Here is a 27,858-nt window from a genome sequence, read left to right as displayed (position 1 = left end):
GGGCCCAAGCCTGGGCTAAATGGCAGGTCAGCTTCCTAGAGCAGCCCCAGATGGAGACACATCCTCCCCTCTTCTGCTTTTAATTCCTTGTGGCTAGCATGTTTACTCTGGGTGAGGAAAAAAATCGGATGTTTATCCTTCGAGGAAATTATCAGCTTGCTTTCCTTCCTTCCCCCCACCCCTTTCTTTTCCCCTGGGCTCTTAGTTCAGCTCCAGGAGAGACCCCCACCATCCTGGCCCCAAAACGTGAAAAAAGAACAAAGCTGGTCCAGGCTCGAGGCCATAGATGGCCTTACCAGACAGTCCCTGGAAGCCACAGAGAAGGAGGTCCCAGTGGGAGGGAGACAAAACCTGGAGGCCAAGAGACCTCGGGGAAAGCCACCCTTGACTCAGCTCTCTGCTGGCACAACACTTTGGGGCCCTGTTCCCTTTTCACTCCCTCCTCCGAGAAGAAACGAGATGAGCGTGTAGACTGCACAGAGATCTCCCATGAAGCAGCTGAGAAGAATATTTCATACAAGAGCATTAGCGTCCCCTCTACAGGGACAAAGAAGACTGATACTTTTATCACCATCATCTGACACCGTTTGTTGAGCACCTTCTGCCCACCAGGAACTGCCAAATGCTTCGCTTGTGGCCCTCGTTTAATGCATGGCCCATGGGCCCTGCGTACATATTCTCTCCTTTGATTGTCACAACAACCTAACAATGTAGGTGTTGTTGTCCTCCTTTTACAGAGGAAGAAACTGACATTCTGATAAGGTATGGGACCTACTCCCTGTTCTGAAACTAGTAATGATGAAACCTGGGGTTCACTCAAGCCTTCTCACTCAGGCCTCAGAGGCCACAAGCACTCTGAGCTACATTATTTTGCTCTCCGGGCTACATAAAATAAAGGCGGGCCTTCCATTTATGCAGAAGCCAGGTGGGCCAAGAGCGAAGGCTGAAAGTTCTGAAGAATTTAAGGGATTGTCTCCCCCAAGCGTCTTCCCTTCCCTCAGCTTTAGCTACTCTCAACCAAGTGTGACTTGTGGGGAGGGCCAGCTCCTGGGCACTCACAGCAATGGCCTGGCCCAGCCCAAGGTCACTACCATCCTCCCACCCCACCTGCCCAAGGCAACTACCCCAACAGTTTACCATCTTCAACCCACTGACCCGCCTCCTCCCTCCTGGGTGCTGCTCTTAGGGGTGGAAAAGGAGGGGGAGCCTTATAGGCAGACTTCTGATGGTGGCGGCAGCAATGCTGGTGGTCATGATGATGATGATGGTGGCGGTGGCAGTGGAGGGTCCAGGTATCAGGGCTGAGCCGCCCTGGGATAGGAAGAAAGCCTGGTAAATGCGTTAGGTGGTGTAGCTTAAAAAGCACAACTTTCTTCACCTAGCATGCTTAAATTCACATAGAATCTTCACACTTGATAGCCCTATGACCTCAGGTAACTTCCTTATTCTGGACCTATGTTTCTACTGCAAAGAGAGTAAAAAAGAATTTTTTTCTAATGGAAATAAGTGCCTTCTTTAAAGATCAGTTGCAATGGTTAAATGAGATAACACGGAAGCCCCAGGCGCAATGCCGGGGACGCGCACGCTGCTCAGTAGATGCATCTTTTCCTCTCCTTTCCTGCCTCCACCTCACCTGCTCTGCTCCCCAGGTTGGCAATAGGAAAGAGTCACTTTCCCCCCGTGAGAGTCCTTCCCAAGAGACCCATCACAGGACCAAGCCCCAGCCCAGCATCCCCCTCCCAAGCTCAGCAAAACATTAGATGGCTTGGATCAGGAGAGACAACCCAGTTCCTTAGCAACTAACAAGCATTTCCCTGTGAAGACAAAGACCCTTCACTCAAAATGCTCCCTCCCCCAAGCCCCTCGCTTCTCCAGGTGTCTGACCTCAGTGCAGAAGTGGAGCTAGGGGCTGCCCACCCCACAGAGGTTTAGGGGCCTCCTACCCCACCCTCCCAGCAGTCCTGATATTACCTGTAATTATCCCACAGCACCTTTCATCCTGGTGCTAATTACCTTTCACGTTTAGCCCCAGGGGCTGATGGGAGACACATGAGGTGTGTACACACGCATGCGTGCATGCACACACGCAAATGCCCATATGTATTTCCCCTTCTGAGGACCCCTCCTTCCATTTCAGAGACAGGAAACTAAGATTGGAGAGAGGATCCAGTTTCTTCAGATTCCCACTGATCTGAGAAACAGGAGCCAAAGAGCCTGGTTTAGGGACAAGGGAGGACCGGGTCGCTGAGTGTCATGTGGGGTAAGGGGCCAGGAAGGAGAGTGGCCTTTTGAAACAACTGTGGGAAACTTCCAGGACAGAGGTCTTGGCTCTGAGCACCACCTTGGTGCCACCATATGCGAGCTGTCCTGCGTAACACAGAGAGGACATTTCAAAGGGAATGTTTTAATATGAAAAGGAAGGAAGAGAAAGTGTCAGAAAGAGGATACAGAAAAGAAAGACAAGGCTGTCTGGTCCGATGCAGCCAAAAGAACCGAACCACTGTCTGGGAGCAGAGATCTGATTTATGAATAGTGCCGATGCGGTGGTTCACTGCTGTGTGAGCCTCATCTGCACTTCAGTTCCCCATCTATGAAATAGTTTGGGATGTGCGTTTTCCAAGGCCAAATTCTAGCTGAATGGCCTGCAATTCTATGTGGTTATTTGGGGGAGCGGTAGAGAAAGCCACCACCACACACTATCCCTATGGCTGGGAGGTGAGTAAAAGCCACTAGAACAGAATAGAGGGAGCATTCTCAGGATTAGGAATGAAGAAGAGCCACGTGTGTTTGGCTGCAAGAGCCAGAAAACCCAACCAGGAGGCCCAGGTGAAAGAGGAGTTGGCCGGTGTGGGAGCTAGGGACTCTGGGATTTCAGGAGAGCCCCCTCCCAGAAGCAGCAGCCAATGGCAGGACTCATCCTCCTGGGGTCCCAGCGTTAGGAAACATACCCTGGGGCCCTGATTGAGGGAGGGTGGCTGAGCTGTGCACAGGCCCTGTGTCTGTGCTCAGGGACACAGGACAGAAATGTGACTCGGGCCCCAGCCAAGGCACAGAAGCACCCACTTTGTGCCTTATGAACTGGAGCCCACTTGCACTGGCATAAATTAGCTGGGCAGGGAGCAGAGGGTTCGAAGGAAAGAGGCTGAGCCTGTCAGAAAGGTAGGCGCAGCAGGGTCCTGAGCCCAAACTTTCACTTGCATTGTTGCGGAGAAAGCGGAGAGGGGGCTGAGCGGGCTTCCCTTAGGGCCTGGGCAGAAGGGCAAGCAGGGCTGCTCTAAAGGAGTCCAGACACCCTCCAACCCCCACACTCACACACACACACACCACACCTCAGATACACTCACACATGTTCATACACACTTACAGACACACACACATTCTCACACACTCACACACACACAGACACAGAAACAGCTGGATGTGCCCATGCAAGTCATCCTAAAGCAGTGATCCCTTATACATGTAATGTGGCTGTCACACCAGCATGTGCCAGTCATTCTGTATTATTGGTGGGGACTTGGCTGCATGACAGGAACTGAAGGGACTACAAGAGAAACCTTGAAGGTGTTAGCCTTCCAGAAGCTCTTCCTGTGTGGTGGGAGAAAGTGTGGATGGACAGACACAGAGACTGTCAAGAGTCCCGGGATCGTGAGGTTCCAGGTCTGAAGGAAAGACACACATGAAGAAGAAACTGGCTTGTCTGTCCCCAGCCAGCACTCCTGTGGGGACATACTCACACTTGCAATTCACTCACCTGCCCCCAAACCCTGACCCGCAGATGGCATCGCATCTGCCCCCACAGGGACACTGGTCACCACTGTCTACACATATGCAAACATGCATACACACTTAAACACACCTCTGCTATATGCATCCTGTGCACACACACTGTAAATACACCAGCTCACACAAAATCACATGGTATATGCACCCACTAGACACTCCAAGGTTTTGACTCTGCCAAGCTCTTTCTAGACATCCATGCAAGCTGTGTGTACGTGCATTGTTCAGCCTGGGCCACCAGCAATGCAGGATTTGCATGCACATACAGTCTCCGTATATGCACATCCACTTTGTTCACAACCTACATACACACCAGCCCACATTGGCATGGACACACCACCCTTTGAATTGGACTCAGGACCAGACAAGGCCCAACCCCAACTCTTGCTTTTCAGTTTCCTGATGTATTGTAGCAAGTGGATTGGTGGATTGGAGGGTGGGGGGACAGCTGTGGAGGATTTATGTGTGTGCAGAGGTTTGGGGTGGGGGAGGGGGAGGGGAGGTTCTGGCAGAGGAGGGGACCCAGGCCTTCCCCTGAAGTCCACAAGGAAGGCCCTCAGACACAACCAACAGCCTGACCTCTGTGCCCTCCCCAGCTGCCAGGCCAGGGAAAGAAGCAGCTAAAAGTGGCCAGTCTGAATTGCTAAATCTGTCCTCAGTGGAGAAGGGGAAACGCGTCAGTTCCCTGGGGAAGTGGCCGAGCCAGGGGTGGCCACAGGCCCCTGGGCTTCTACTCTGATGGAAAAAAAAAAGTTGCTCAAATAGATCTGACGCTTTGTTTTCTAACCCAAAATACCCTGTGTCGGTAGGCGGAAGTATGACCACGGAGGGAAGTGGGGCAAGAGGGGAGGGTTAGTTTCCATTGCGGTGACTTTTTCTTTCGTTTGGGGTCCAGAAGCAGCTCTCCAGGCAATCAGAGGATCTGAGAAAGTGCTTGTGCGAGAGGGGAGTGCGGCTCTGAGATTGGGGCTGGGGTACCCACAGCCGCAGTCACCCTGGGCCCCATGCCACCCTGCCCTTCCCAGAAGGCCTCTGACAACCACCTCTGGCTGCTAGTCCTCAAGCACTGTCAGAACTTTCTCTCAGGCCACCTGGTGGCAGGCAGAAAAGCCTATTGGAAGAGGGGCTGATGCCAGGAATAAAGAGACAAGTCACAGGCAACTTTGCCTTCAGAGACTTTACTTAGTGGACTTTGATGTAATTTTTTTAAACAAAGATCATATTTACACAACAAAAGTTTTAAAGGTCATCCAGTACAGTGGCTGGACCACAGCACAGCCCCACGCCTTCCTGTGCAGGACCGTAAGGTCCCCAGCACTCACACTGGCTCCCAAATGTCAGCACACTCCCCCATCGCTCTGTCCCCGCATATTGACTTCTTTGTCCTCATGTCACTTATCACCACTTCCTGGGAGTTTGCTCACTGCCCTCCCCACCCTGAACACTCATCAGACCTCCTGTCTCCCCACAGCAAGGACCTGGGCAGTTTTCCTCACTGTGGTGTTCCCAATGTCTGACACTCAGCAGGTGCACAATAGACCATTGTCAACTGTTGGAAACAATAGGGAGGAGGAATGGTCATCAAGCAGTTTTATTGCCTCTTGGGGACTTGTTAATTCAAAAATCCTGGGGCCTGCTACACACTAGATACTCGTGCTAGGTGGGGATGCAGTGGGCTGACAGGGGGCACAATGGGAATACACCACAAAATCAGAAGCGCCTACCAACCTTCTGGAAGGTTCCAGGCAGCAGAGTGGCAGGCAGACATTTATCAAAGCATTACACAAATAAATGTAAAAAGGTCAGTTGGATTAAGGTGACCAAGAAGAGGTGTTTGGTGTGTCACCTGGGATGGGGGTAGCAAAAGAAAGGCTTTCCTGAGTAAGTGGTGACTGAACTGCAGGACACACACCCTCTTGGCCTCACTGCCCCGCTATGGGTGGCGGGACAGGGATGCGGAGCAGAGGCTGGATTGGTATGGGTGGCCCAGGGCCTGTGCACCCGCTGCAGTTCAGAGGCGGCTGTGCGCCCTCGGTCCCTGGGTGATATTTACCGGCTTTTAATGACGGCAGGGTAATCGCCCTAATGAACAACTCCCTCCGGGCTCGGGGCAGCAGACTGCGATGAAGAAAGTCGCCAGTGACTCATGCTGACGGTGCCTGGAGCCGGCTGCCACTGGGCGCGAAGAGCGCCGGCCCCCTTCTCTGCTCTGCGCGCCCTTCCAGCGCCGTCCAGGGAGCGTGGGGACCGAGGCCTGCAAAACCCTAGTCCGCCTGGGCGGGGCCAGCAAACCTGGTGCTCCCACTGCCGCCCTCGGGGGGCCCACCCTGAACCTTCTCGCTCAGCCCCTGGCCCCTGCGCGCGTCTGTGGCGTCCGGACCTACCCACTCGTGGCCTCAGCTCCCCGGCTGCCTGGGTGTGGCAGGGGGTGGAACACGCTCTGGTGTGCTCAGCAACCCTGATGATCCCAGGCTCTGCTGGGATTTGCATCCACCCTCCTAACCCCATTTCCTCCGCCAGTACCTCAGTTTCCCTGGACGGAGTAGCAGTGCTCAGATTCTTCACACCAACCCCCACCCTGCCCCCGGGTGGCGGGAGTATTAATTACAGTTTATCCCTGGCTTTGAAGATGAAAAATACCAAGGATCATTACCACTCAATTAACAGGGCTATTACCACTTGAGTTTATGTCTGATTAACCCTGCTCCACCCCCAGCCTGGAGTCCATATTGACTTGGACTCTTCAAGCTTGATTCTTCTCCTGGATTTTACAGCCGGAGCAACCCCCTTTCCTGTTCCCACTAATAGCATCAGGACCCTTGAGCCTGGTAGAGTCATTCTTGAACAAATATTTATGGAGCGCTCCCATAAGCCCAGTTCTAGCTGGAGGTGGAACAACCAAAAGTATAACCCAAGCCCCTGCCTTCCTGGAGCTTACATTCTAGGAGGTGCCCAGGTGTCCCATGGGGTCTAGCCATCCAGGCCCAGCGCTGCCTCCCTTCGTCCCCTCTAAGATTCCACACAACAAACCAGTCAGGCCTAGACCTCTCTTAGTAGAGAGAAGTCCTGGAAGGGCAATGCTAATGGATTCTAGTTACAGAGATTTAAAAAAATAAAGTTAACATGAAAATGGGGGGGGGGGGGGGCACAGTTCCTAGCACAGAATACCCTCTTGCCCTCCTCTCCCTTCCCCTCCCATTCTCATGCCACTCTCCTCCCCTCCTCACTTCTGGGTCTTAATCCCTCCTCAAGGACTTCATCAAGCCTCCCCTCCCCCCACTGTCAGGGCTTCCCCTCTCCCTGAACAGGTCCCTTGTGCCAGCCCACACTGGTCCTTCCTCCTCTGAGCTCCCTGCCTGTGCTTCCTTTGAGACACTTTGTTTTGTGTAGGACCACTCCCCCCAGTCTCATTCCTCACTTCCCATTGAACTGCCTGCTCCCTGCAGACAGCAGGATCCTGTCTCACACTGGCTTTCTCCGCAGAGTGCACAGGAAGTGCTCCCACTCGTCTGTCTCACTGAAAGAGAGAACTCTGTCCCAGACCTAGGAGCACCACCCTGGCCACAAAATGGAATTTGGGTGGACAATGGACCCCCAACCTGTGCGGGCGAGGGGAGACTGTGCTGGGGTGATAGAAAAGAAAGGACCTGGTGGGAAGGGCCAAGTGGTCCAGCTGCTCCTCAAATTGATCGGGTTTCAGAATCACCAACATGGACACTTGAACTAGGTCAACAAACTCTGATAGAGGCCCTGCTGGGGACAGGTACAGGGGGTAGTACTGGGGAGACAAAGAGGAATAAGGCTCAGCCCCTGCTCTTGGGAAGCTTGATACCACCTCTTGTCTTCCAGCGACTTTATGGGTAACATTGAGCCAAATAATTCTGCAGTATGCTGATGGGCAGACTTCACTGCATTGTTCCCCAGCCCTCAGGGTGATGGGGTGGGGCCAGGAGCAGCATCAGTCTTCCCCAGTGGGTATACAAAAGGCTTCATTTTCAAAGAAAGTTGGGGCATGACAAAGGTGGGGAAGCCTGTGTAAGCGACCTGGTGGAACAGGTTGCTAATACAACTTGAGGAGCTCAAATACAGGGCTCCAAAAAGTCACTAACTGCTTGTCCCTGGATCCCGGATTTTTTACCTCATTGAACTGCAAAGAAGAACCCAAAAGGCTGCCCCCCATTCCTCAGCCGGAGGGATCAGGCAAAGGGCCTACCTGTTTGAGGCTGAGGAGGGTCCTGAAGCTGGGAGCTGATAAGAGACAAGGCTTTAAAGACCACAGCTGTCTCTGGTTTCCCAGGGGATTTGCCTACAGGGCAAGGAGAGGAACCTACCAGCCTCTTTAGAGCCAGCCCCTGTGCCCTGGGTACATCCTGCCCCCAGCAGGAGGCTGGTTGTGGGGAGAACAAGGGGAAAGCCCTGCTCTGATAACTTTTTTCTTGTCTCTCTCCCTCCTTTCTCTGTCACTCCTTCTTTGCTCCCCTGACTGCCTCCCCCTCTGTCCCCCCACATTCATACCTTTTCTGGTTCATTTCAGATGACAAAGTTCCTCTTTCCAAAAAGCTTCATCCCCCAAGAGTCCTTTCTGCAGAGACACCATCCTTTCCCAGCTGAGGGGGGTTGGGGGGCTGTCCCACACTGGCCCCCAGGGGCAATGACAAGCCATCTGAGCACATGACTCCACTTACCCTGTGTGAACTCCTGGAAAGTTCCCATTATAAGCCCTCATCCCCTGACCCATTCCTCCTCCCCACTGAGGATCCCGGCCCAATCCTTTGAAGACCCCAAACTTATTTAGGAACAAACACTAAGCCATGTCTGCCCCCAACCCCACCTGCAATAGAATCTGAAACACGTGCATTAGCAGAGCTGGGAGAAATTTAGATGGTTATCCAGTTCAGCCATGACCAGAGGCCCAGGAACAAGAGCACAAGGCCAACCCGAAACTGCTGAATCCCAGGTCAGGGATGGTACTTTCCATTAATTTTTCCAAGTCTCACCCTTTGACCTTTCTCCCCTCCCTGACCCAGCCCAGCCTGGCCTTGAACTCTCATTCTCTGGACAATCCTCATCCCTCACCCACCCCCCGGCCCACTGTCATTACTGTGTCTGAGGAGGGGTCTCCAGGGCCACTTTGGGTCCTCCCCATCCAGCAAATGTACCTTGTAACAAGACTTTCTCCCTTTAGTAAACAGACTCTCCCAAAATTGATTGAAGAATGCTTTTTTAAAAATCAATTCAATATGATTATAATGAGTTGGTTCAGATTGAGGCACAAACAGGTATTTAATATGGAAGTATGTGATTGGCTGGCCCTATGGCCTGAGACAGCTTACGGCAGTGGGACCAGAGCTCAGAGTGGCAGTTGCCATTCCACCCACTGGGAGTCCTGGGCACACTGATCCCCTTGACCTCACTGATGCTGTACCCACTTACCCTCCCCTGGGCCAGAGCTTCTCCTCCACCCCATGCTGGGTCCCAGGGGTGCAGGGAAAAAACACTGCAGCTTGCCTTTCCACATGTTTTACACCTAGCCCTCCTCTTAGCCACATCTGCCATCTCATTTATTTCCCCTGACAGTCAGCATGGGGACAAAAAGCAGATAAGAGCAGTAGCTTTGGAATCACAAGGCCCTGAGTTCCAATGTCAGCTGAGCCACTTCCTGGCCAGGTATTCTCAAACCAACTACTCAGACTCTTTCCAATGCCTTACAGTCTTCATTTAAAATTATATATATATTGAGGGGGCAGTCCTAAAGGCTTCCTCAGAGATTGTTATAAAGAATGGAGGAAATGGGTATGTCCCCAGGCCCCCATCAGCCCATCTTCTGCAGGTGCAGATGCTCTGCACACCTGCAGCCTCCAGCAGTCCCCAACAGAGGCTCAGCTCCAGCTCTGAGCCAGGAGACTCACACTCCACAGTCACCTTGACTGTCAACACTGAGTCCCCTCTGCAAGCTTCTAGGAAAATCCCACCTAGCCTCAGGGCTTGCTGTCACCACTGAACAAATGGCAGGTAGCTCTAGAGCACCAAGGAAGGCTGGCCAGGGAGAACCCACCTGTGACCTGCCTGTCTCTCATGTGGCACCCCAAAATGAAAAGCAACAGAAGGGCATTGAGAAAACTGTCTTTCGGGAATAATCCCACCAAGGTGGGCCCTATGCATAGGTCCTGGTATGATCTGAGGAACCCCCAGACCCTCTCTGTGCCCAGATCTCCCAGTCTTTGTCACTGGGCCTGATGTGCCACAATGAGACCTCATTCTGACAGCATGTATGAGCACCTACCGTTTTCCAGGCATAAGCTAAGCATTGGATTTAATTCCTTTGGGTTATATATCACACTCTCTAAGCATTTTCTTTTGAAATGCAAATACCCTCGGAGAAGGGCAATGCATTAACTCACTAACACCCCTGAATTAATCAGAAGTTTCATTCTTTTAAGGCAGTAGAGAAAGCCTGGACATCTTTAGTAAAAAAGGGAGCTAAAGTTCAGAGGGCAGAGGTGACTGTAGAACTAAGGAGCAAGACAGAGCAAGAACCTGGCCTTTTTCTTCGGTGGACGTCTAGGGCCACATCTCACCCTTCCTTTATCCTTTCACCAAGACAAACAAACACACCCACAGCCCCCACAAGCAGCCACAGTGCCCATAAGTGCAGCTGGGGAGGCTAGCCAGATTCAAGAGAGCAGCCAGAGGCTGGGCGGCCTTGGCCCTGCTGCAGAGGGTCGGGCCTGCCTTTCACCATCTCCAGGGTGAGGACGCCCTGAACCAGTGCCTACTCGCTCCCCAGCAAGTCCAGGGCTTGGAGTTCAGGTAATTAGGCCCTTGGCAATCTCACCTGAACCCGCCAGTAAAACAGACAATCATCCCCAGCCCCTATTCAGGAAGGAGAGAGAAAAGGAGGCGGGAGGGAAGAAGAAAAACTTTTTTTTTTTCTATGTTGCATTCAAAGCTTGGCAACCAGAAGGGAGAATGTTATTAGTCTACAAGCAGCCACTCCAAATACCCTACCCCCACCCACTCCATATCCAGGGTTTTACCTTCCCGCAACAGAACCCTGGCCTCCATCTGCCACCATCATCAGGGTGACAGGGGACACCTGTGTGGGCTGCAACCTGAACAGGAGCCAGGCAGTGAGAGCCTGTGCTTGCAGAAGCAGGCTTCCCCCAGCATGACTCATTCCATGGCAGAGGAGGGAAAGGACACCAGAAACCCCCACCCCACCCTGTCTAGAAGGATGCTCCAGAGTGTTAAAGAGCAGCTGAGTGACTTCTTTGTACCCTGCCTTATTTCACCACCAGCTATTGAGGATTTGGCCCTTACCTGGGCTCCTGCAGAGTGAAGACCATTTATTAACCAACTCTATGTTTGTGCAGTGCCCAGCAGGTAGCTGGCACACAAATAGGACTTTCCTTTTTCCCCTAAATAATAAACATTAATACTTCTGGTATATGATCACACGGATATGGGATGGAGGTCCACACCTGGCCCTTTGTACTCCCTATATCACTTACACTCATTCCTAAGGCACAAGTAGAAAGGACTTTTCTGTCACATGGTAGGGTGGGCGAGAATACAATTGAACAGTAATCATTGTCATTTAGTGGGTGCTTGCTAGGGGTCTAGCACAAGTATTCTATGAAGATGATCTAAGTTAATTCTTATCTAAGTTAATTCTTTCCGAATTTACAGGCAAGAAAACGCAGGCTAAGAATTTGTACAAGATCACACTGAAGTTCCGTTGAATACTTATTTAATTGAAGACTCCCGTTTTATGTCAAGACCTGGTAGGAAAGAGGAGGAAGACATTTGCCGCGTCACCCCCACCCCACGCCCCCCGCAAATAAACCTCCTATCCAATCTCACCATCACGTATGCAGGCTGTGGAGCAAGCCGGCAAGCCCTACTTGCGCTTCTCCTTGGGTGTAACAAGTCCAGCTAGCCTAAAAAGTGTTTGAGGGCCATTTCTACGGAGGCTACAACTCCTGCACCTTCTTTGGGGCCCTGGAAACTCTCAAGGATGCCAGATGTTCCCACTGCCTCTGCCTTTCCTAACACAGGTCTCTAGCGAACAAAGCTCGGGGTTATAACTTCTCATTTTCCTCTCCTGGGGAGAAATCTCAACAGGTGGTGAGAAGGTGCATCATGGTAGGGTCCTCCGGAGTTGAGCTGGGCGGCCTGGAGGTCTCTTACTTTGTTCCCGTCACCCCCAGAGGCTGAGCTGTGCCTCTCGCGGGGAAACATGGGCACTGCAGTCAATACCGGGGCCTGCGCTTCGCCCAAGGTCGCCGACCTCACAAAGTCTCCAGGCCCACAGGAACCCTCGGGGACCCCCGCCATCTCCGGGTGCACGCGCAGCCGTGGGCGCCTCACAGGGACCAGGACCGACACTGGAGCGGCCAAAGCTCGCTGGTCTACGCCGCTCCCCACCTCACCCCTACCGCTAGATCTACGGCCAGAGGCCGGAGCCTCAGGCTAATATTTCCCGCCCCCCAGACCGCCTCCCTAGGTGACGCTACAGCCTGTGCGGTTCCTTTAAAGGCTGCGGGTTCCGTTCTTCTTTCCTTTTCCACTGGTTGCCAAAATATGCAAATCTGGGGACCGGAATCTGCAGCCAAATCGAGAAGGAGAAGGGGCGCGGCCGGCGCGTCACCGGATCCGCTCCTTGTATGGCTCTTCCCGGCTTGGCCCGCCGCCCCACGACCCTCCCAGCAGCCGCCAGAGCCCCTCCCGCGCACAGCCGGGTTCACACTGACGCCCACGTCCGGGTACCGGCCTCTCGCCACCACCACCCCCCCACTAGGGAGGGTGACGGGGGCGGGAGGCGCTGCACGCCCTGATTCCGGCCGGTGGTGCCGGGACCGCTGCAGAGCGCTTGCTCCCCGCGCCGCTCGGGCGGAGGAGAACCCGGGGGCGCAGTGCCTCCCGGGTTTAGGTGTGGGGAGCCTGGCGGGAGTGGCGACAGGGGCGGAGGAGGAGACCGAGGACGGCGGGAATCCCTCCTTTCCGAAGAACCGGAGAAGATCCGGGGGAGACCGGCCCCTCCCACCCCAGGTTCTCCACCTAGTGAAATGGAGGGGAGGAGAGCGAGATTGTCATCCACCCCCTCCGCTGTGTGAAGCTTGGGAGTTCCTCCCACGCGTCCCCGGCCCGCGTGGCCCTCCCACGGCGCGAGGCCCGGGGATCCTCTGTTCAATCTTGCCAACACTCACACTCACCCTGAAAAATGCATGTTCCCCCAACCCGGCTCCCTAGCGGGGGACGAGGGATTCACCGAGCCCACGCGGCCACCGAGGAGGGAATCCTCCCACGCCAAGACGGTGTGATTCGGGGTCGCTCCCCCACGCTCCCTTCCTCTCCTCCTCTTCGTCCGGCCTGACCGCGCGCGCTCCGGGAGCAGGCCTCGGGGAACTATCAGCCGCCCCCGAAATCTGCTGCCGTTATGAGAGGTGACAGCGCTCGAGGTTGCCTAACAGGAGGCCCTTGACTGTAGGGTGCCAGGGACAGCCCTGTAGAAGGCGATGGGAAGGGCAGAGACCAGAGGAGGCCGCCGGGAGGCTGCCATAGTGTCAGACTGTGAGTTCAGCACGATCCTGCTGCAACTCAGTGGCGGGCCCTTCCCAGGCAGCAATAGACAGCGGCTGCACCTGGGCCTGCTAGGCCCTCCTGCCACCCGGACCAAAGGGGTGCTTAGGAACCGTCAGGGAATTTATCAAGGATTTGGTGCACGTGACTCCTATCTGCTCAACTTCATTTTTTCTTCTTCACCAACAAAACTGCACATCCTCGACCCCAAATGCGCGGGGTTCTTGCCTCCTCCGCAGCCGCTTGGGAACCGCGATTCATCCCAGCCACAGCGTTCAGCCCGGAGTCAGCGCGGGGTCAGGGACACTAGGAGAGGCAGGGGTGTGGGCGGCAAATCAGAGAGAGGGAGGTACAAGAGTTGTCGGGATACGGGACCAGGCGTCCTCGACCCGCTGGAATCCTCCTGGGAGGGACGCGCTCCTGGTCTTCCAGTCTCAGGTAGGGTCCTGGACACGAGAAGAGCGGCAGGAGCAGGGTCTTAACACATGCCTTCCGGGTTCCGTAGAAGTTCCCAGGCTGCACAGGGACGTCGCCCGGGATTTTCAATTCTCTTTCTTCCTGATTAGGGGTGTTGGAGCCCCTAGCAAACAACCCCACCCCTCCCTCACCGCCCCCCCCACCCCGGCCCCCGCGCTGTTCCAGCGAGTTCTCCTAGTACGGACCCAAAATAAACACAGACAGGCCTTTTTCAACCCCGCGCTGCGTACTTTACGCTTTACGTTCAGTCGCACCTCTCTTTTCTCTCTCCTCTCGAACTGTTCTTTTTTCTTCCTTTTTTTCTATTTCTCTCTTTCGCTCTCTTTTTTCAAGATCCGCGAGCGGTGCGGACTCCGCTCGCTGGCTGCGGCCCGCTTCCTGCTTTCTAATGTTCCATTGTGAGGAGCTTCCATTGTGACGTCGCGCCCCTTCGGCTGGGCTTTGTCTGTCCATATATGGGCAGCTACGTCACGGAGCTTTCCCGGGGCTCTGATAAATAGACTGGTGGAGTTCCCTGGCTGCGAGCTTTTGGGCAGCAGTGAGCTTGCTAGGAAGCAGAGGGGCTGGTGGTGGAGGTAGCAGCAGCGGCAGCAGCGGCAGAGGTGGCGGCGACGGCAGTGGCGGCGGTGGCGGTGGCGGATCGGGGGGTGGGGGGTCCACCGGCGCGCGTCTGTTTGTAAGATCAATACTGAGACCGCGTCCGACACCCTCCGCTGAGACCCCCACCCACCCAGCCCACCCCCCACACACGCCCCTCCCCCAAGACCCAGCCTCCCACGGCACCAGCCAGGCACCCAAGAAGATAACCTCGCTTTGCCCTCTCTCCCAACGCCCCCCCCCGCGAAAAAGAGAAGATCCCCTCCTCTGGCCCACCCCTTCCCCTCTTCCCTCCCCCCTCCCCCCGAACTTTCCCTCTCGCATGCTTTTTCCCTGCACCACGGATCGCCTCTCGGATGCCGCTGGCCTGGAAGCTGCGTTAGGAGCGAGCCGCGGCGGCGGCGGCGGCGGCGGCGGCGGCGGCGGCGGCGGCGGCAGCTCGGGAGTGCTATGACCGGCAAACTCGCCGAGAAGCTGCCGGTGACCATGAGCAGTTTGCTAAACCAACTGCCTGACAATCTGTACCCCGAGGAGATCCCCAGCGCGCTCAACCTCTTCTCTGGCAGCAGCGATTCAGTAGCCCATTACAATCAGATGGCTACAGGTAAGGGCGGCGGGGAGGCGGCAAGGCAGCGAGGAAGGAAAGGGAGAGGAAGAAGAAGAGGAGGGAACCAGCTAGCGATGGATGGATGGATGGATGGATGGATGGATGGATGGATGGGTGGATGGATGGAGAAGATGGGGGCACGCTGGGAATTTTCCGGGGGGCTAGTTGCTTTTCCCATCCACTCCCCCTGCCCTCCCCGATCGGGAAGTCTCTCTTGGCGACGCCACGGTAGAGGCTTCTGTTCTCCCGGGTGGGGGCAGCCGCTGATCGGAGGGAGGTAGGTGCGAGCGGCTCTGCTCCGGGGTTCTCTACTCAGGGGGCGCAATCGCCAGGCTGCGCGCAAGGCGTGGTGCCCTCTCCCCCTTTCCCGGGAGGAGCTGAGCATCCCTTTCACCCGCGCTCTCCCCACTTACTCCCTCAGCCCCCTACCCGGGATGGAGCCGTGTGCGGCGTGGAGTCCCCGCGGTGGGAGAGGTACTGCGACGCTGCCTTTCCGGGGCGTTCAGCAAACCCGTAGGGGTGTGGGGATGGTGGGGAGAGGGAGGTGGTTCACCCGCTCGGGGGCTGCCCCGGGGGGCGATCCCCGGGCCCAGTAGCTTGGGAAGAGCGGCTACTCCCGCCCTGGAGACACCAGCCTGTTTTCCGCCGCCCTCCACCCTCGCTAGGGGCTGGGCTTTCTCCCTCCAGCAAGAGCCGAAAGCTTCTTCAGGCCGGGAGAAGGCTGGGCCGGGGGGAGGTAGCGGGAGAGCTCCCTTTTAGGGCAGCACCCCTTAAGCGCCAAGGACAAAGCGTCAGAGCTCTCGGGGTCATCGACCCGGGCGCAATACGCAAGGAGGGCTTCGTCGGGGCAGGAAAGGCGCGGCGTCCCGGCACGGACAGAGCTAGGGGGAAGAGGCCGAGTTGTGTGCACTAGAGAGCGAGAGCCCGGCGCGCTCCGGGTCTGAAAACTACCTGTAGCTGCAGCTACCTGCCCGCCCCACCTCGGAAACAACAATGCTTCTCGCGCGCGCGCGCGCGTGCGTGTATGTGGTACGTGAGTGTGTGCGCGGCGTGTGCGGTGTGTGTGCAGCAGCCACTCCACACCCCGATCCGTAGTATTTTGCTGTATCCAGGTTGCGCCCGGGAGCGCGGCACCGCCCGCTTTGCGCCGGGCGCAGTTTTCCTCTTACCCCAGGAGCTGCGCACTCCACCCGGCCCCACCCTCCACACCTGGGCGAGGACCGGGTGCCCCGGCCCGGAAGCCGGCTTGGCTTCACTCATCCCTCCCCTCTCTACCCTGCTCTCCGCAGAGAATGTAATGGACATCGGTCTGACCAACGAGAAGCCCAACCCAGAACTCTCTTATTCCGGCTCCTTCCAACCAGCCCCGGGCAACAAGACCGTGACCTACTTGGGAAAGTTCGCCTTCGACTCCCCTTCCAACTGGTGCCAGGACAACATCATTAGCCTCATGAGTGCCGGCATCTTGGGGGTGCCCCCGGCCTCAGGGGCACTCGGCACGCAGACCTCCACGACCAGCATGGTGCAGCCACCGCAGAGCGATGTGGAGGCCATGTATCCGGCGCTTCCCCCCTATTCTAACTGCAGTGATCTCTACTCGGAGCCTGTGTCTTTCCACGACCCCCAGGGCAACCCCGGGCTCGCCTATTCCCCCCAGGATTATCAATCCGCCAAGCCGGCCTTGGACAGTAATCTCTTCCCCATGATTCCAGACTACAACCTATACCACCACCCCAACGACATGGGCTCTATTCCGGAGCACAAGCCCTTCCAGGGCATGGACCCCATCCGAGTCAACCCGCCCCCTATTACCCCCCTGGAAACCATCAAGGCATTCAAAGACAAGCAAATCCACCCAGGCTTCAGCAGCCTGCCCCAGCCGCCGCTCACCCTCAAGCCCATCCGGCCCCGCAAGTACCCAAACCGACCCAGCAAGACCCCACTCCACGAGCGGCCCCATGCGTGCCCGGCGGAGGGCTGCGATCGCCGTTTCAGCCGTTCGGACGAGCTGACCCGGCACCTGCGCATCCACACTGGCCACAAGCCCTTCCAGTGCCGGATCTGCATGCGGAGCTTCAGCCGCAGCGACCACCTTACCACTCACATCCGCACGCATACGGGCGAGAAGCCCTTTGCCTGCGAGTTCTGCGGGCGCAAGTTTGCGCGCAGCGACGAGCGCAAGCGCCATGCCAAGATCCACCTCAAGCAAAAGGAGAAGAAGGCGGAGAAGGGGGGTGCACCTTCCGCGTCCTCAGCGCCCCCCGTGTCCCTGGCCCCTGTGGTCACCACCTGTGCCTGAGGCTCAGACCCCCAGATTTCCACTTTTCCCCTCCAGTGTCTCCCTGCTGCGAGCCTGAAAGCAGCGGGAAAGCTAACCACGGAGGCGCAGGGGTGGCACCCTGGCCTCTCCATGGACGTAAGGTCCCTTGCCCCCCTTCAAAGTCCCCCGTTTCCACTCTTTCACACCGGCCAACAGTCGGGGGCCAGGGCAGGAGGCGCCTTGTCCCCTCACCCCTTTAGCCAAGGCGCGGGGGGGTGCAAAGGTGGCGTCTAGCCCGCTTTGTTCAGTTCGGATCGTCTTGATCCACGGGCCTCTGGGCCGCGCGAAGAACCTGCGGGGGACTGAAGTCGGGGCCAGCCCAAGCTTCGCCTGACCTAAGCACCTCACGCTCCCCCACTCCACGTCTCCCTCGGTTCTCCCTAGAAGACCGGAGATGGGGGAGAGGGTAAGCAGCGCACCAAAGCGCAGAGCTTGCTGCCCGCCGCACGCACGCGCGCCTGCGTGCGGGGATGCGCGCAAGTGTGCGTGCTCGCGTGAGTGTATGTGCGTGTGTGTGTGTGTGCGCGCGCCCCCGCGCGCACGCGTGTGTGTCAGACTCTTGAGCTGAACTGGGCTGTGTCCACTCCAAACTCTTCCCCACATCGGGTCCGCAGGCCGCTGGGGACTGTCCCAGGCTGGGGACCTGCACGTGGCCAGATGAGACGGGTCTTCCATCTGCTTGGAAATCATGTTTCTTACAGAAATGCCTCAGATGCCACCGCCGCGGTGCCACTACTGCCGCTTAGGGTTTGGTTCCTCGGAACCTCACCTTTTCTGAGCACTTCCCTGTTAGGCCTCAGAGCAGTTTGATTTGCGGAAAGAAGGAGCTATCACTGAACCTGCCTTTTTAAAAATGTATTTCCTCAGCCCCACTTCCAAAAATCTATGTTCTGAGTTTGCCCTCTGCCCTTCCCCCGCCCTCTTCTCCTTTCTCCCCTCTAAGCCTTCTCCCATCTCTTTCAAAGTCTTTTCCCAGAAAGGCAGCCCTCAACCGGCCACCCCATTTCACCATCTTTTTGTTTTCTCCCACTTGCCCACTCATTTCTTCTTCCCATCTTTGATGGGAAAGCAAGCTCTTTTTTTGCGCTTGGTCACCAACAGGTAGACTTCAAGTCTATGTATGTGTGTGTGGGTGTGTACACACATCCATATACATATATATATGACATACACACAATATGTATTCCTAGCAAAGTAAAATCTCTAAGGTACTTGGCTATCCAGTGCAGTGCACTGGAATAAAATGGTTTACTTTTTATGAAAAATTTAACTAATGAGATTATATCTATATATGTGTATATGTATGCAAATATATACATATATCTATGTATGTGTGTGTGTGTGTGTGTGTATACACATACATACACATCTCTGTCCAAATTTTCCTCATGAGATATGGGGATTTTTGCATTAATCCATGTTGATTAATGAGGTGTACCTTTTCCATACCCCAGTCTCATCTTCTCCCTGCCCTACCTCACCTCTTCTCAGGCACCCCCCTCCCCAGCCCTTCTCCACAAAGGGGTGACTCTTTTGAAGTGGAGTGGTAGGGAAGGTGGCTCTCTGACACAGCTTCCAGCACAGCTCTGACTGAATGTACTGTTCCCTATTTGCATTATTTCTCCTGTGGTCAGCAAGCTGCCCAGAGAGGAGGAACAAAGGTCTGGAGTTTACAGAATGTCTCTTTTTAAAGTCACTTTATGCATTACCCACCTTTTTTTTTTTTTTTTAAGAAAAAAAAGCACTGTTTTTTTTTGTGGTAGATAATACTAAAAGGAGTCTAGTGAAAGGGGGGGAGGGACTCAAAGAGCAGGGGGATTGTGGATTTCCAGGTACTTGGACTTTTTGTAGAAGGAGAAAGAAGAAGCTGAAGTTTGCTAGGAGGGCTCATATTTTTTCAGCTGAAGGGTAAAATCTTTCTTTCCAGAGACAGTATTTTGCTGAATACTTTTTATAATGTGATGATTATGAAAAACAAAAATTTTGGTCACTTCAAAGCTGGAAGGAGGAATCAGATATCCTTTAATATTTTTTCCTTGCTCCTTCTGGCTTGTGCATGTCACTGCATGATAACTCTGAGTTTTCCTTTGTTTTAATAAAACTGTTCTCAGACATTTAAACTGAACTAAGAGAAAAATAACTTTGTTGCCAAAAGGTTGTGCTATCCAGATTTTTTATATGTCTGCATGTTTAAAAAAAAAAAAACAGCAAAAGAAAATGCACTCTAACTTATGTGAACTGAGAGAAAAAAATCAGGTTTTTAACAGGAAAACCTATGGGGAATGATATTTTTTGAAAGACTTTTGTATAAAGTTGAGTACTTAGAAAAAAGACAAACCAGATGTAATATATTTTGTGGATGTTTTTATTTCTTGGATTTATAGTACCTTATACTAAGGTTAAAAAATATGCTTGATATTGTGAAAAGGTGAAATTCTTCACCAACATTTCATCTGCTCTTTTGTCATATTGTTATGCCAATATAATATAGTTAAAGAAAACAGCATTTTTAAAAGCCGAAATATTGAAATGGTGTAATGTTGTACCATTTGCACTGTGAGCAAATGCTAATACAGTAAATATATTGTGTTTGCTGACAATCAGCCGGCCTATAAATCTCTTTATTTTATTTGTTCTCATAGCATAAAGTTTTGGTTTGGTCTGTTCTTTGTCTCGTTTTGTTTTTGGCTGGTGGTTGGTTGGATATGTTCCTATGCTTGGTTTTGCCTTTCTTGCTCTGAAAACTCCGTGTGAAAATGGGGAATTTGATGTTACTGGAGGTTGGTCAGAATTTTATGTGGCTCCAGCGTTGCCCGTGTTGAGTGTTTGCTGTGATTCCAAGAGAATGGACTTCTCCTCCACCCTCCTGGGAGCTTCAAACTGCTGGAAAGTTTACATAAATAGATAAGACAAACTCATAGGATTCAGGGCTAGTAGCTGGAAACTTCTAGAAACCTTCTCTGTGGTTTCCAGTGGGTATTTGAGGATAGAAAGGAGATCTTATGATCTGTGAACTACTTCTCAGATGGTCCCAAGGAGCACCAGGACAGGACCTGGGAGGATATCCCCAGCCTCTGTGACTGGTGCTCTTGCTAAAGCTTTTGGAACTTGAAAAACAAGTGGAGACTTGAGAGGGGTTCTTTGGGGTTGGCAAGATAACCAGAGAGATTGGAAGCTCTTTTGTGGTCAGATAATTGGGGCAAATCAGGTTTAAAGGTTTATAACTTCAATTCCCACTTGGACAGAACTCTCCAGGCCTATTCGTAGCTGCCTGGGAAAGGTGGTCGCGGCTGAAAAACTGCTTTTACAGACTACCCAAGGATCTGATGCTTTTGAAAAAAGAAAGAACGTTGGGTTTGGAGAACACACAGGGAATGTTTTTACAGAATTAACCCCTTGCATCTTACAACTTCTGTCTCTCATGAAAGTGATGCTTCCCCTCCCTCAGCTTTCTTCCCCAGAACCTTCCCTGTTCTTAACTGAGTTTACTTGCCAACTTGGAGTTTCCTCTTGAAGAGACATGTGCCTTCCATGTCCTTCCTGTGTTCACATTTCCATCCTGTCCCCTCAGCCGAGTCCCTGTAGTCTTGACAATCCTTTATCCCTGTGAGGTATGTCCCAGAGCAGCCTTTGGACAAGTGAGCTCTGTCCCTCTCCCTTTCTCTCAGCCTCCCCTTTAAAACATTCCCCTGGGATTCTCCCCCATACATTTCCTCTTATTATCTGCCTCAACAAAGTTTAGGGGCTTGCTGTGTGATACTGAGCTACGTAAGTGGAGCACTGCATATGACTGGGACACAGTGTCTCAGTGCCTGAGATACCAACCAGGCCAGCCATACAGTGACAGAAATGTCTATCCTCCCTGCCTATAAACTGCTCTTGCTGCCCCAGTGCAGGCCCATCACCGTGAAAAATGTGGGTGGTATTTCTGGTTGGCTGTAGTTAACAAGAAGTTGAGGGCAGGCTTGCGTAGAGGAGGTGGGTTGTGGCTTTAGAAAAGAATGTTTTTGAAGTGAGAGATCAATAAAGAGAATGCAGTATGGAATCTTAAAGTTTCTTGCCCCCGCGATTCTAGGTCACTGGCTGCCATCTTGAATTCCCTTCCTTCACTGTCATGAAACTTGAAAAATTCCAAACTACAGCTTTATGTACAGCCCCCAGGAAGGGAACAAGAGGAATTCAAGATGGCAAAAAGCGCTAATGATTGAGCATATAATAATCCATCTCTTTGCTAAATCAGATGGTTCCTTCTGGATTTCTATGTGCTTTTCAAGTGAGTATTATCAGAGGAAGTTAGCATCACTGGGTGTCTTCTTAGTTAGCATCCAGCCCCACCTGCACCTTCTCCAATTAAACCAGGCCTTCAGAGTTGCACTTTCGTCAACAGTGTACAATGCTGCATGATTAATAAACTCACTTCCTATTGGTGCATATTACTCAACCCAACCTTGTTCAACCACTGGGTTACTTGGCAAGATGGCAGCCCGCCTAGCTGGCACCGGCCCTGTGTGGTGTAATCTCTGATTCACACTTTGTAGTCAGATAAGGCTGTCTCTGATAGCATCACACCAGCAACCCAACCTGCCTGGGTTTGTAAATATGGGGAGAGGAAACTCAACCCTGAAACTTAGGGATGAAGTGGGGAGATGGTGGAAGAAAGGTCTGGCCAGGGCCATCATGAGAAGGATTCTGTGGAGGCTTTGCAAAGAACAGGCTCAAGAGCAAAATCAGGCCTATGTACATAAAAGATGTAGAGAACTCTCTCCTTCCAAGCAGCCCCTAGGTGTTTGGGAATGAATGAAAGGATACCGCTACCCACCCCCCTTGCCCCCGCCAAACACACACCTCAGGAGTGGCATACTGAAGGCAATGACTCTGAAAAATTGTACTCAGTGAACTGAGGTTAGGTACAAATGAGGCAATACGTTGTGAGAACTGAGGGCAAGGAGTGGCATATGATTTTATATGGTGGTGGTGGCGGTGGTGATGAGTGCGTTTAAGTGTGTGTTTATGTATTATTCACAAGCATATAAAAAGGAATAGCAAGGTGGATTCTGGTGAATGAAGGTAGTAGCTTATGGCCAGTCACTACTGCTCCCCTTTTGCTAGTCCAGAATCTGCTTGCTATAGAGGAGGGTGTTGTGAGGTGCCTTTTCCTGGCCTTGATTGGCTCCTCTGGTATCCTGGAATAATAAACCTAAGGACAGTAGGAGGCCTCCATGTGTCCCAAAGACTAGAAATCACACTGGCCAAATCTTAACAACTAGGAGAAAATGACTTTCTAAAAGGTACCATGGGGTTTTAAGAACAGGTCATGATCCTAAGTCTATTCCAAGTGGTTCTTTGTAGAAAACCTACCCTTTGTGCAGAGCAGAATGAGGTCTCCAGAGGAAGAACCCCAGGGACCCTCAGAGCCCCTTGGCCACACCAGTCCCAGGAACAGCCCAGAGGACACACTCACTGCCCATCAGTCATCCACAGAGGCCAGGAACAGGCCTGGCCTTCTCAGCTTCTCCCAGTCTCCCACTCTTGAACCTTCACCACTCTCTTTGCATCAAAGTTCTCCTCTACCCTATCTTCAATATTGTCAACGATTGGTCTCTGGCAAGGACAGAGATGCGATGAGGCTTTCCCTGACTTGCACTAAAGTCTCTGACATGTCCATGTCCAAGAAGGGAGGGACTGGGTCTGGACTCTTTCGCCTGGGATCTTCATTCCCCAACCTCATCATGGCTGCTTGGTCTGGGATCTGGACTTGGTGCATCCTTGTCACCAGAGGAACAGTGCTCCTCTGTCCACTGCCCCCCATCTCCCTGTGAAAATGCTGTTTTTTCCCTTTGGGAAAACACACAGATGGCTAGAAGAAAGGCTTCTGAGCAATGTGACCGAGGAGCTAATGCAAACAGAACATGACCACTCAGCCACAAACAAGGAGAATGAGAGAATACAAGGTTCTATATTGCGGGGCCTACTCAACAAAAATGTTCTAACTTCTAGGTTGGATAGGAGTGTGACCACCATATGGTTTCTTTACTGTCTCCAGGGAGCAACCCCCCACCCCCGCCCCCAGCACTTTCTCTCATGGCCAGGACTCCCAATCGTCCAACTCTGTCATTGCCCTAATGGGGTCCATCGGGCCCTGCTCACTGAGCATGGACATGACCACAGGCTGACTTTCCCTGGGAGGCCTGCCCTGGGCCTTCACCCACCTTTACCTTGAACCTTTCATGGAGGCATCATGACCCAACCAGCAACAGACTGCCCTTTTTTGACCCAGCCAACAGCAGAGTTGAGTTCCCTCTTAGGTTACTCAGTGAGTTCCTAGTTATAGGCTCAATAACACTTCTTTCTCTTGGCTCCCTGGAGGAAAAGAGAAGTCTGACGCCCCTGAGGGTAGGGACATCCCAGCCCTCCACAAGGGAAATTACCCTTGTCCATAGACTTGTAATCTCTGAGGTGGCTTGCTGCAAGGGGCGGCCCCCACCCAGAATGCATCAGGTCCCTCTCCAGCAAAGGGAGAGAGATTAGTGACCAGACCAGAACAGGATGAGAGACCTCTAGCCCTTTGCACTCAGCATTTCGCCTCTCTAAGCTGTCCAGGTGCCTGCCATTTCTCCTTGTTCCCTTCTCCCTGCTGCTTGGGAAGGTCAGACCATGGGAAGAAGGAAGGCAGAAAATGTTCAGTGCCTGTGTGGCCCCAGGGTACTAAGGAAAGCCTTCTTTAGGCTACTTGTTACTTGCTCAGGTCTCTGTCCTGAAAATTGAGGGTCAGTGTGATAACCCAGCAGCACTCCGGCTGTTCCCTTGAAACGCTTAAGCAGCTTTGAATTTGTCACCTCCATCCTAGACCTGAACCTCAACTCTGCCACTTTCTTACAGTGTAACTGTCAACAAGTTTCTTAGTCTCTCTGAACCTCAGTGTCCTCCTGTCTTATCATTGCTGTTGTGGGATTCAAATGAAGTCATGTATAAGATGTCTGGTTCATTGTGGGTGCTCCACAAATGTGACTTATCTTCCTTGTCCCTTGTCCCATCCCCATTCCCTATCCTCCAAACAGATGTGAGAAAGAGGGCTCTGTCTCCCTCCACGACTCAGTACACACTGATTCCAACACAGCTAGAGGCACCTGAGTTCTCACTGCCACTTCCAACTCCAGCCACCCACTGCACATCTGGATTCTGAAAGGGGATCCTGAAAGGGGATCCTGCACTCCAACTCTCAATCCACCCAGAGAACACTAGTCTTTAGCCCTCTTGGCCAGGGCTGCTGTTATTGTTGCCATTTCCTGGCCTGGTTCCTGACCCCTTCCCAGGTCCTTTTGTCTCTCTCATTTAGATGGGTGGATGTAACACCTTCCTGATCCAGTATCATCTACAAAGTTAATTAATGTGTCATTGGGCTGTTGCCTGCTTCCTGATCTTTATCAGGGATTTAAATAAAACGCAGCAGCCCCAGTTCTTCCCAGTCCATCCCTCTCCCTGAATCTGAGGCTTATTAGTCATCAGTACTTGACCTCAGCCTTCTGGCCAGTTCTGAGCTTCTAGCCTCAGGCCAGGTGGCGCTGCCCCTGCCCAACCCTCGTTTGGGGACAGAAGAACCATCCACGGCTTTCATGGAAGTGATATTCTGGGACAGAATCATGGACATTAGCGTCTTGTCCTCATCCTACCCCCTTGGGTAGGTTCCCTTAGATTTGTAGAGTCATAAGACTAAAGAGGCCATTTAGCACTTCTCCTCAGGCAAAAGGAAACAGAAGCCTCCGGTGGCTCTGTGACTTGTCCAAGATCACTCACCCAGTAAGGGCAGAGCCCAGATTTCAGGTCATGACTGGAGTATCCCGTGGAAATATGCTGATTGCTTTATTGATTCAATAAATATTTGCTGAGGCCCTTCTATGTGCAACATATTCTCCTAGGCACTGAGGATATAGCAGAGAACAAAAAATTCCTCCATTTCCAAAACCTCTCCAGGGCAGAAGCGGCTTTTAAAAAACAAAACATATTCTGTCAGACTGTGAAATGTGTTATGGGGAAAAATACAGCAGAGTGGGACTGGGGAGGGCTGGGGCAGTTATTACAGTTATGCACAGGGTGGTCCAGGACAGGCTCATGGGAAGGGGCCTTTGTGCACAGACGCAGGAAGTGATGGAAAGGGCCATGCGGACATCTGGCGAAGAGCACTCCTGGCAGAGGGGACTGCGAGTGTTAAGGTCCCAGAGATGGTGTACTTAGACTGTTCAAGGAATCACATGGGGCCAAGTGGCTGGAAAGAGGTGAGCAAAGGGGTCAGCCACAGGAAGAGGTCAGAGGCATGTGAGACCAGATCTTGGAGAAAGCAAACAGACCTGAAGTCTGACAGGCAGGAGAGGCCCCCGACCCCCAGAGAGAGTCATGACCTGGGCCGTGGCTGCCAGGCCGTAAGCCAGGTGTCCTCTCCCTCTGCCTAAGCTGCCTCTCCTGTGAGCCTTCAAGGCACCACCACCGCCCCTCCCCTGCCCCCTGCCTCTGCTTGACTTCCCCATCTCCCTGATGCAGTCTTCTTAACCTTTCTTACATGCCTCTCAGAGACCCTGATGATTCCTAAACTCCAGCCTGGCCAAGGAGAAACAGAATTGCCTCCTTGGAGAACCACAGCTCGAGAACCCTTTCTCTTCCTGTTGACATTTGCCTTGGTGCCAAGTTCCTTAATAAGATGGATGACTCTTCCCACTGCCCAGCCTCAGAGTGGGAATCTCCCTTGGCCTCAGCTCTCAGAAATCGCTCCCACAAGGCAGCTCCCTCCAGTCTGTGGCTGGACTGGCCATGCTTCCTGCCTCCGTGAAGAGCTGGTGGATGGCCAGGTTCCTCCAGCATGGTCAGATTCTCACTGCCCCCTCCCCAGGCCCTGAACATGCAAGATGGAATATTCCTAAAACCACCTGGTCCACAATACTCCTTGCCACAAGCTTCATTTCCCTGGCTGCTTGCAAATCTTAGTCTTGTAGCATCATTTCTATAGATGTATCTAAGCAGTTTCATTCCGAAGAAGAAAAACCTCTTCCTCCTGCCTCCCAACCTTTTTTTGGCCTTCCACTTCATGTCTATGCAAAAGCCACCCCACCCCACCCCCATACACACAGTGTGTGCCTTTCCCGGGCAACTCGGTGTCCTCCAGGGCTTCTTTGCATTTCATTCATTCATCCATTGATTTAGTAAAACTGTATTAAATCAGGCACAGTGCCCACCCCTTGAGGGGGGCAGGCAGTATAAAGATGAATGTAAACAGCACATGGTCCCCGCCCTGGAAGATCTTCCATTCTGTCAGGGAGACACATAAACAGATGATTTCAATACATCGGACCCTGGTGTCATGTGATGTTGGTCCCTGATAGGAGAGACTTAAATCAGAGTCTGATGGGAGGCGTAGGAGGTAGGGGAGGCAGGGGTAAACTTCCTGGGGGATCTCAAAAAGTCTTCTGCCAGGTCCCACAATAATAATGAAACCATCAAGTAACAGAACTCAGTACACACCAAGCTCTGTGATCAGGTCTCTTGGTGAATTCTCCCATCATAGACTAGGTCTACCCCAGGAGGCTCAGCGGGTAGCCTGAGGGGCTTGTCATGCTTGTGTCCTTTCCCCCAAGGAGGAAGAGATAATCCAAGAGGCCCACAGGCCCTAGGAAACAACATAGCAGCTTGGCACCTCCAGAGACTGCTCAGCTGGCTCGGTGGAGGTTGTCCAACCCAGATGACACTTCTATGCGCCACATTCTGGTTGCTCCCTCCTGCTATTAGGACAGACTTTGTCAGGGCTGGGGAGGAGGCGAGGACGGGGTCTCCATGTTCTGATTCTCCATGGTCCTTGCAGAGCACCCTTCCAGCTGACCTCTGGACCTGCTCCTCAGCCCAGACCTGAGGTGGCAAGCTGTCAGGAAAAACCCCCACATCTTCTTCCTTTTGGGCTCTTAGCATTTTGCTTCCACAACTCCAAGCATGAACAAACCTCTGCCTCTCCTGCTCTCAGCCCACCCACCTGCCTCTCCTTTGCTGCTGGTTGAAGAGCTCAGGCCTCTCAGCCAAAAGACCAAACATGTAGCTCCAGCCCAAGCATTGCCTTTTTCTCTATGTATTAGACCATAAGTCGGTTTTATAATGCAGCCGAGCCTCTATTCTCCCATCTGTACAATGGAGTTGATGACCTACTCTGCAAGGCCGTTAAGAAGACACACTGCAGAGTGAAATTATGAAGAAGGACTGATTATTCCTGACCCAGAAGCCTGAAGAGGACTGTTGGGGGATGCTTCTCTCCTTTTATGGCTGAATCATCTGGGCAGATATTCTAGGCAGGGCTAGGAGCAGGGTCTGAACTATTCTTGCTGGGTGAAGTGAAAAAACCACAGAGGGTCCAGATCGCTCAGAGGTGACAAGCCCAAGAAGGGCCCCTAGTTCACTGTTGGAACTGTGCCTTGTGGGTCTTAATCCAATGAGGACACATGCTATCACACAGCTGTAC

The 27,858-nt window shown here is 53.0% G+C and overlaps 1 protein-coding gene and 1 long non-coding RNA gene across 5 annotated transcripts in view; one reads left to right on the top strand and one right to left on the bottom strand.

Moving 5' to 3' along the window:
- The window catches only part of LOC150000206 (uncharacterized), a 49,675-nt gene extending 35,258 nt beyond the window's left edge, over positions 1 to 14,417 (bottom strand). Inside the window, exons 1-2 of one of the 2 annotated variants that reach the window (XR_016513689.1) lie at positions 14,097 to 14,417; positions 12,999 to 13,811 (exon numbers count right to left, since the gene is read on the bottom strand). This is a non-coding gene — a long non-coding RNA (uncharacterized LOC150000206). The remainder of the gene's footprint in view (positions 1 to 12,998; positions 13,812 to 14,096) is intronic. The other variant, XR_016513688.1, reaches the window with a different exon arrangement.
- Positions 14,418 to 14,869: 452 nt separating this feature from the next.
- On the top strand, positions 14,870 to 17,818 carry EGR3 (early growth response 3). Of its 3 annotated transcripts, none has more exons than XM_090290140.1 (3): positions 14,994 to 15,043; positions 15,468 to 15,520; positions 16,336 to 17,818. In XM_090290140.1, exons 2-3 carry the CDS (start codon positions 15,481 to 15,483, stop codon positions 17,343 to 17,345), a joined length of 1,050 nt encoding a protein of 349 aa, XP_090146266.1. In that variant the 5' UTR covers positions 14,994 to 15,043; positions 15,468 to 15,480; the 3' UTR covers positions 17,346 to 17,818. The 3 variants fall into 3 exon arrangements, with proteins under 3 accessions (XP_090146265.1, XP_090146266.1, XP_090146267.1); XM_090290141.1 differs by lacking the exon at positions 14,994 to 15,043 and adding an exon at positions 15,898 to 16,075 and having other exon boundaries at positions 15,473 to 15,520; XM_090290139.1 differs by lacking the exon at positions 15,468 to 15,520 and having other exon boundaries at positions 14,870 to 15,043.
- The last annotated feature ends 10,040 nt before the right edge of the window (positions 17,819 to 27,858 follow it).

The sequence above is a fragment of the Furipterus horrens genome, unplaced genomic scaffold (genome assembly GCF_987537825.1).
Source record: "Furipterus horrens unplaced genomic scaffold, mFurHor1.1.pri manual_scaffold_10, whole genome shotgun sequence".
In the NCBI taxonomy this organism is placed as follows: Eukaryota; Metazoa; Chordata; class Mammalia; order Chiroptera; family Furipteridae; genus Furipterus; species Furipterus horrens.
This window is presented reverse-complemented; position numbering and strand designations above follow the sequence as displayed.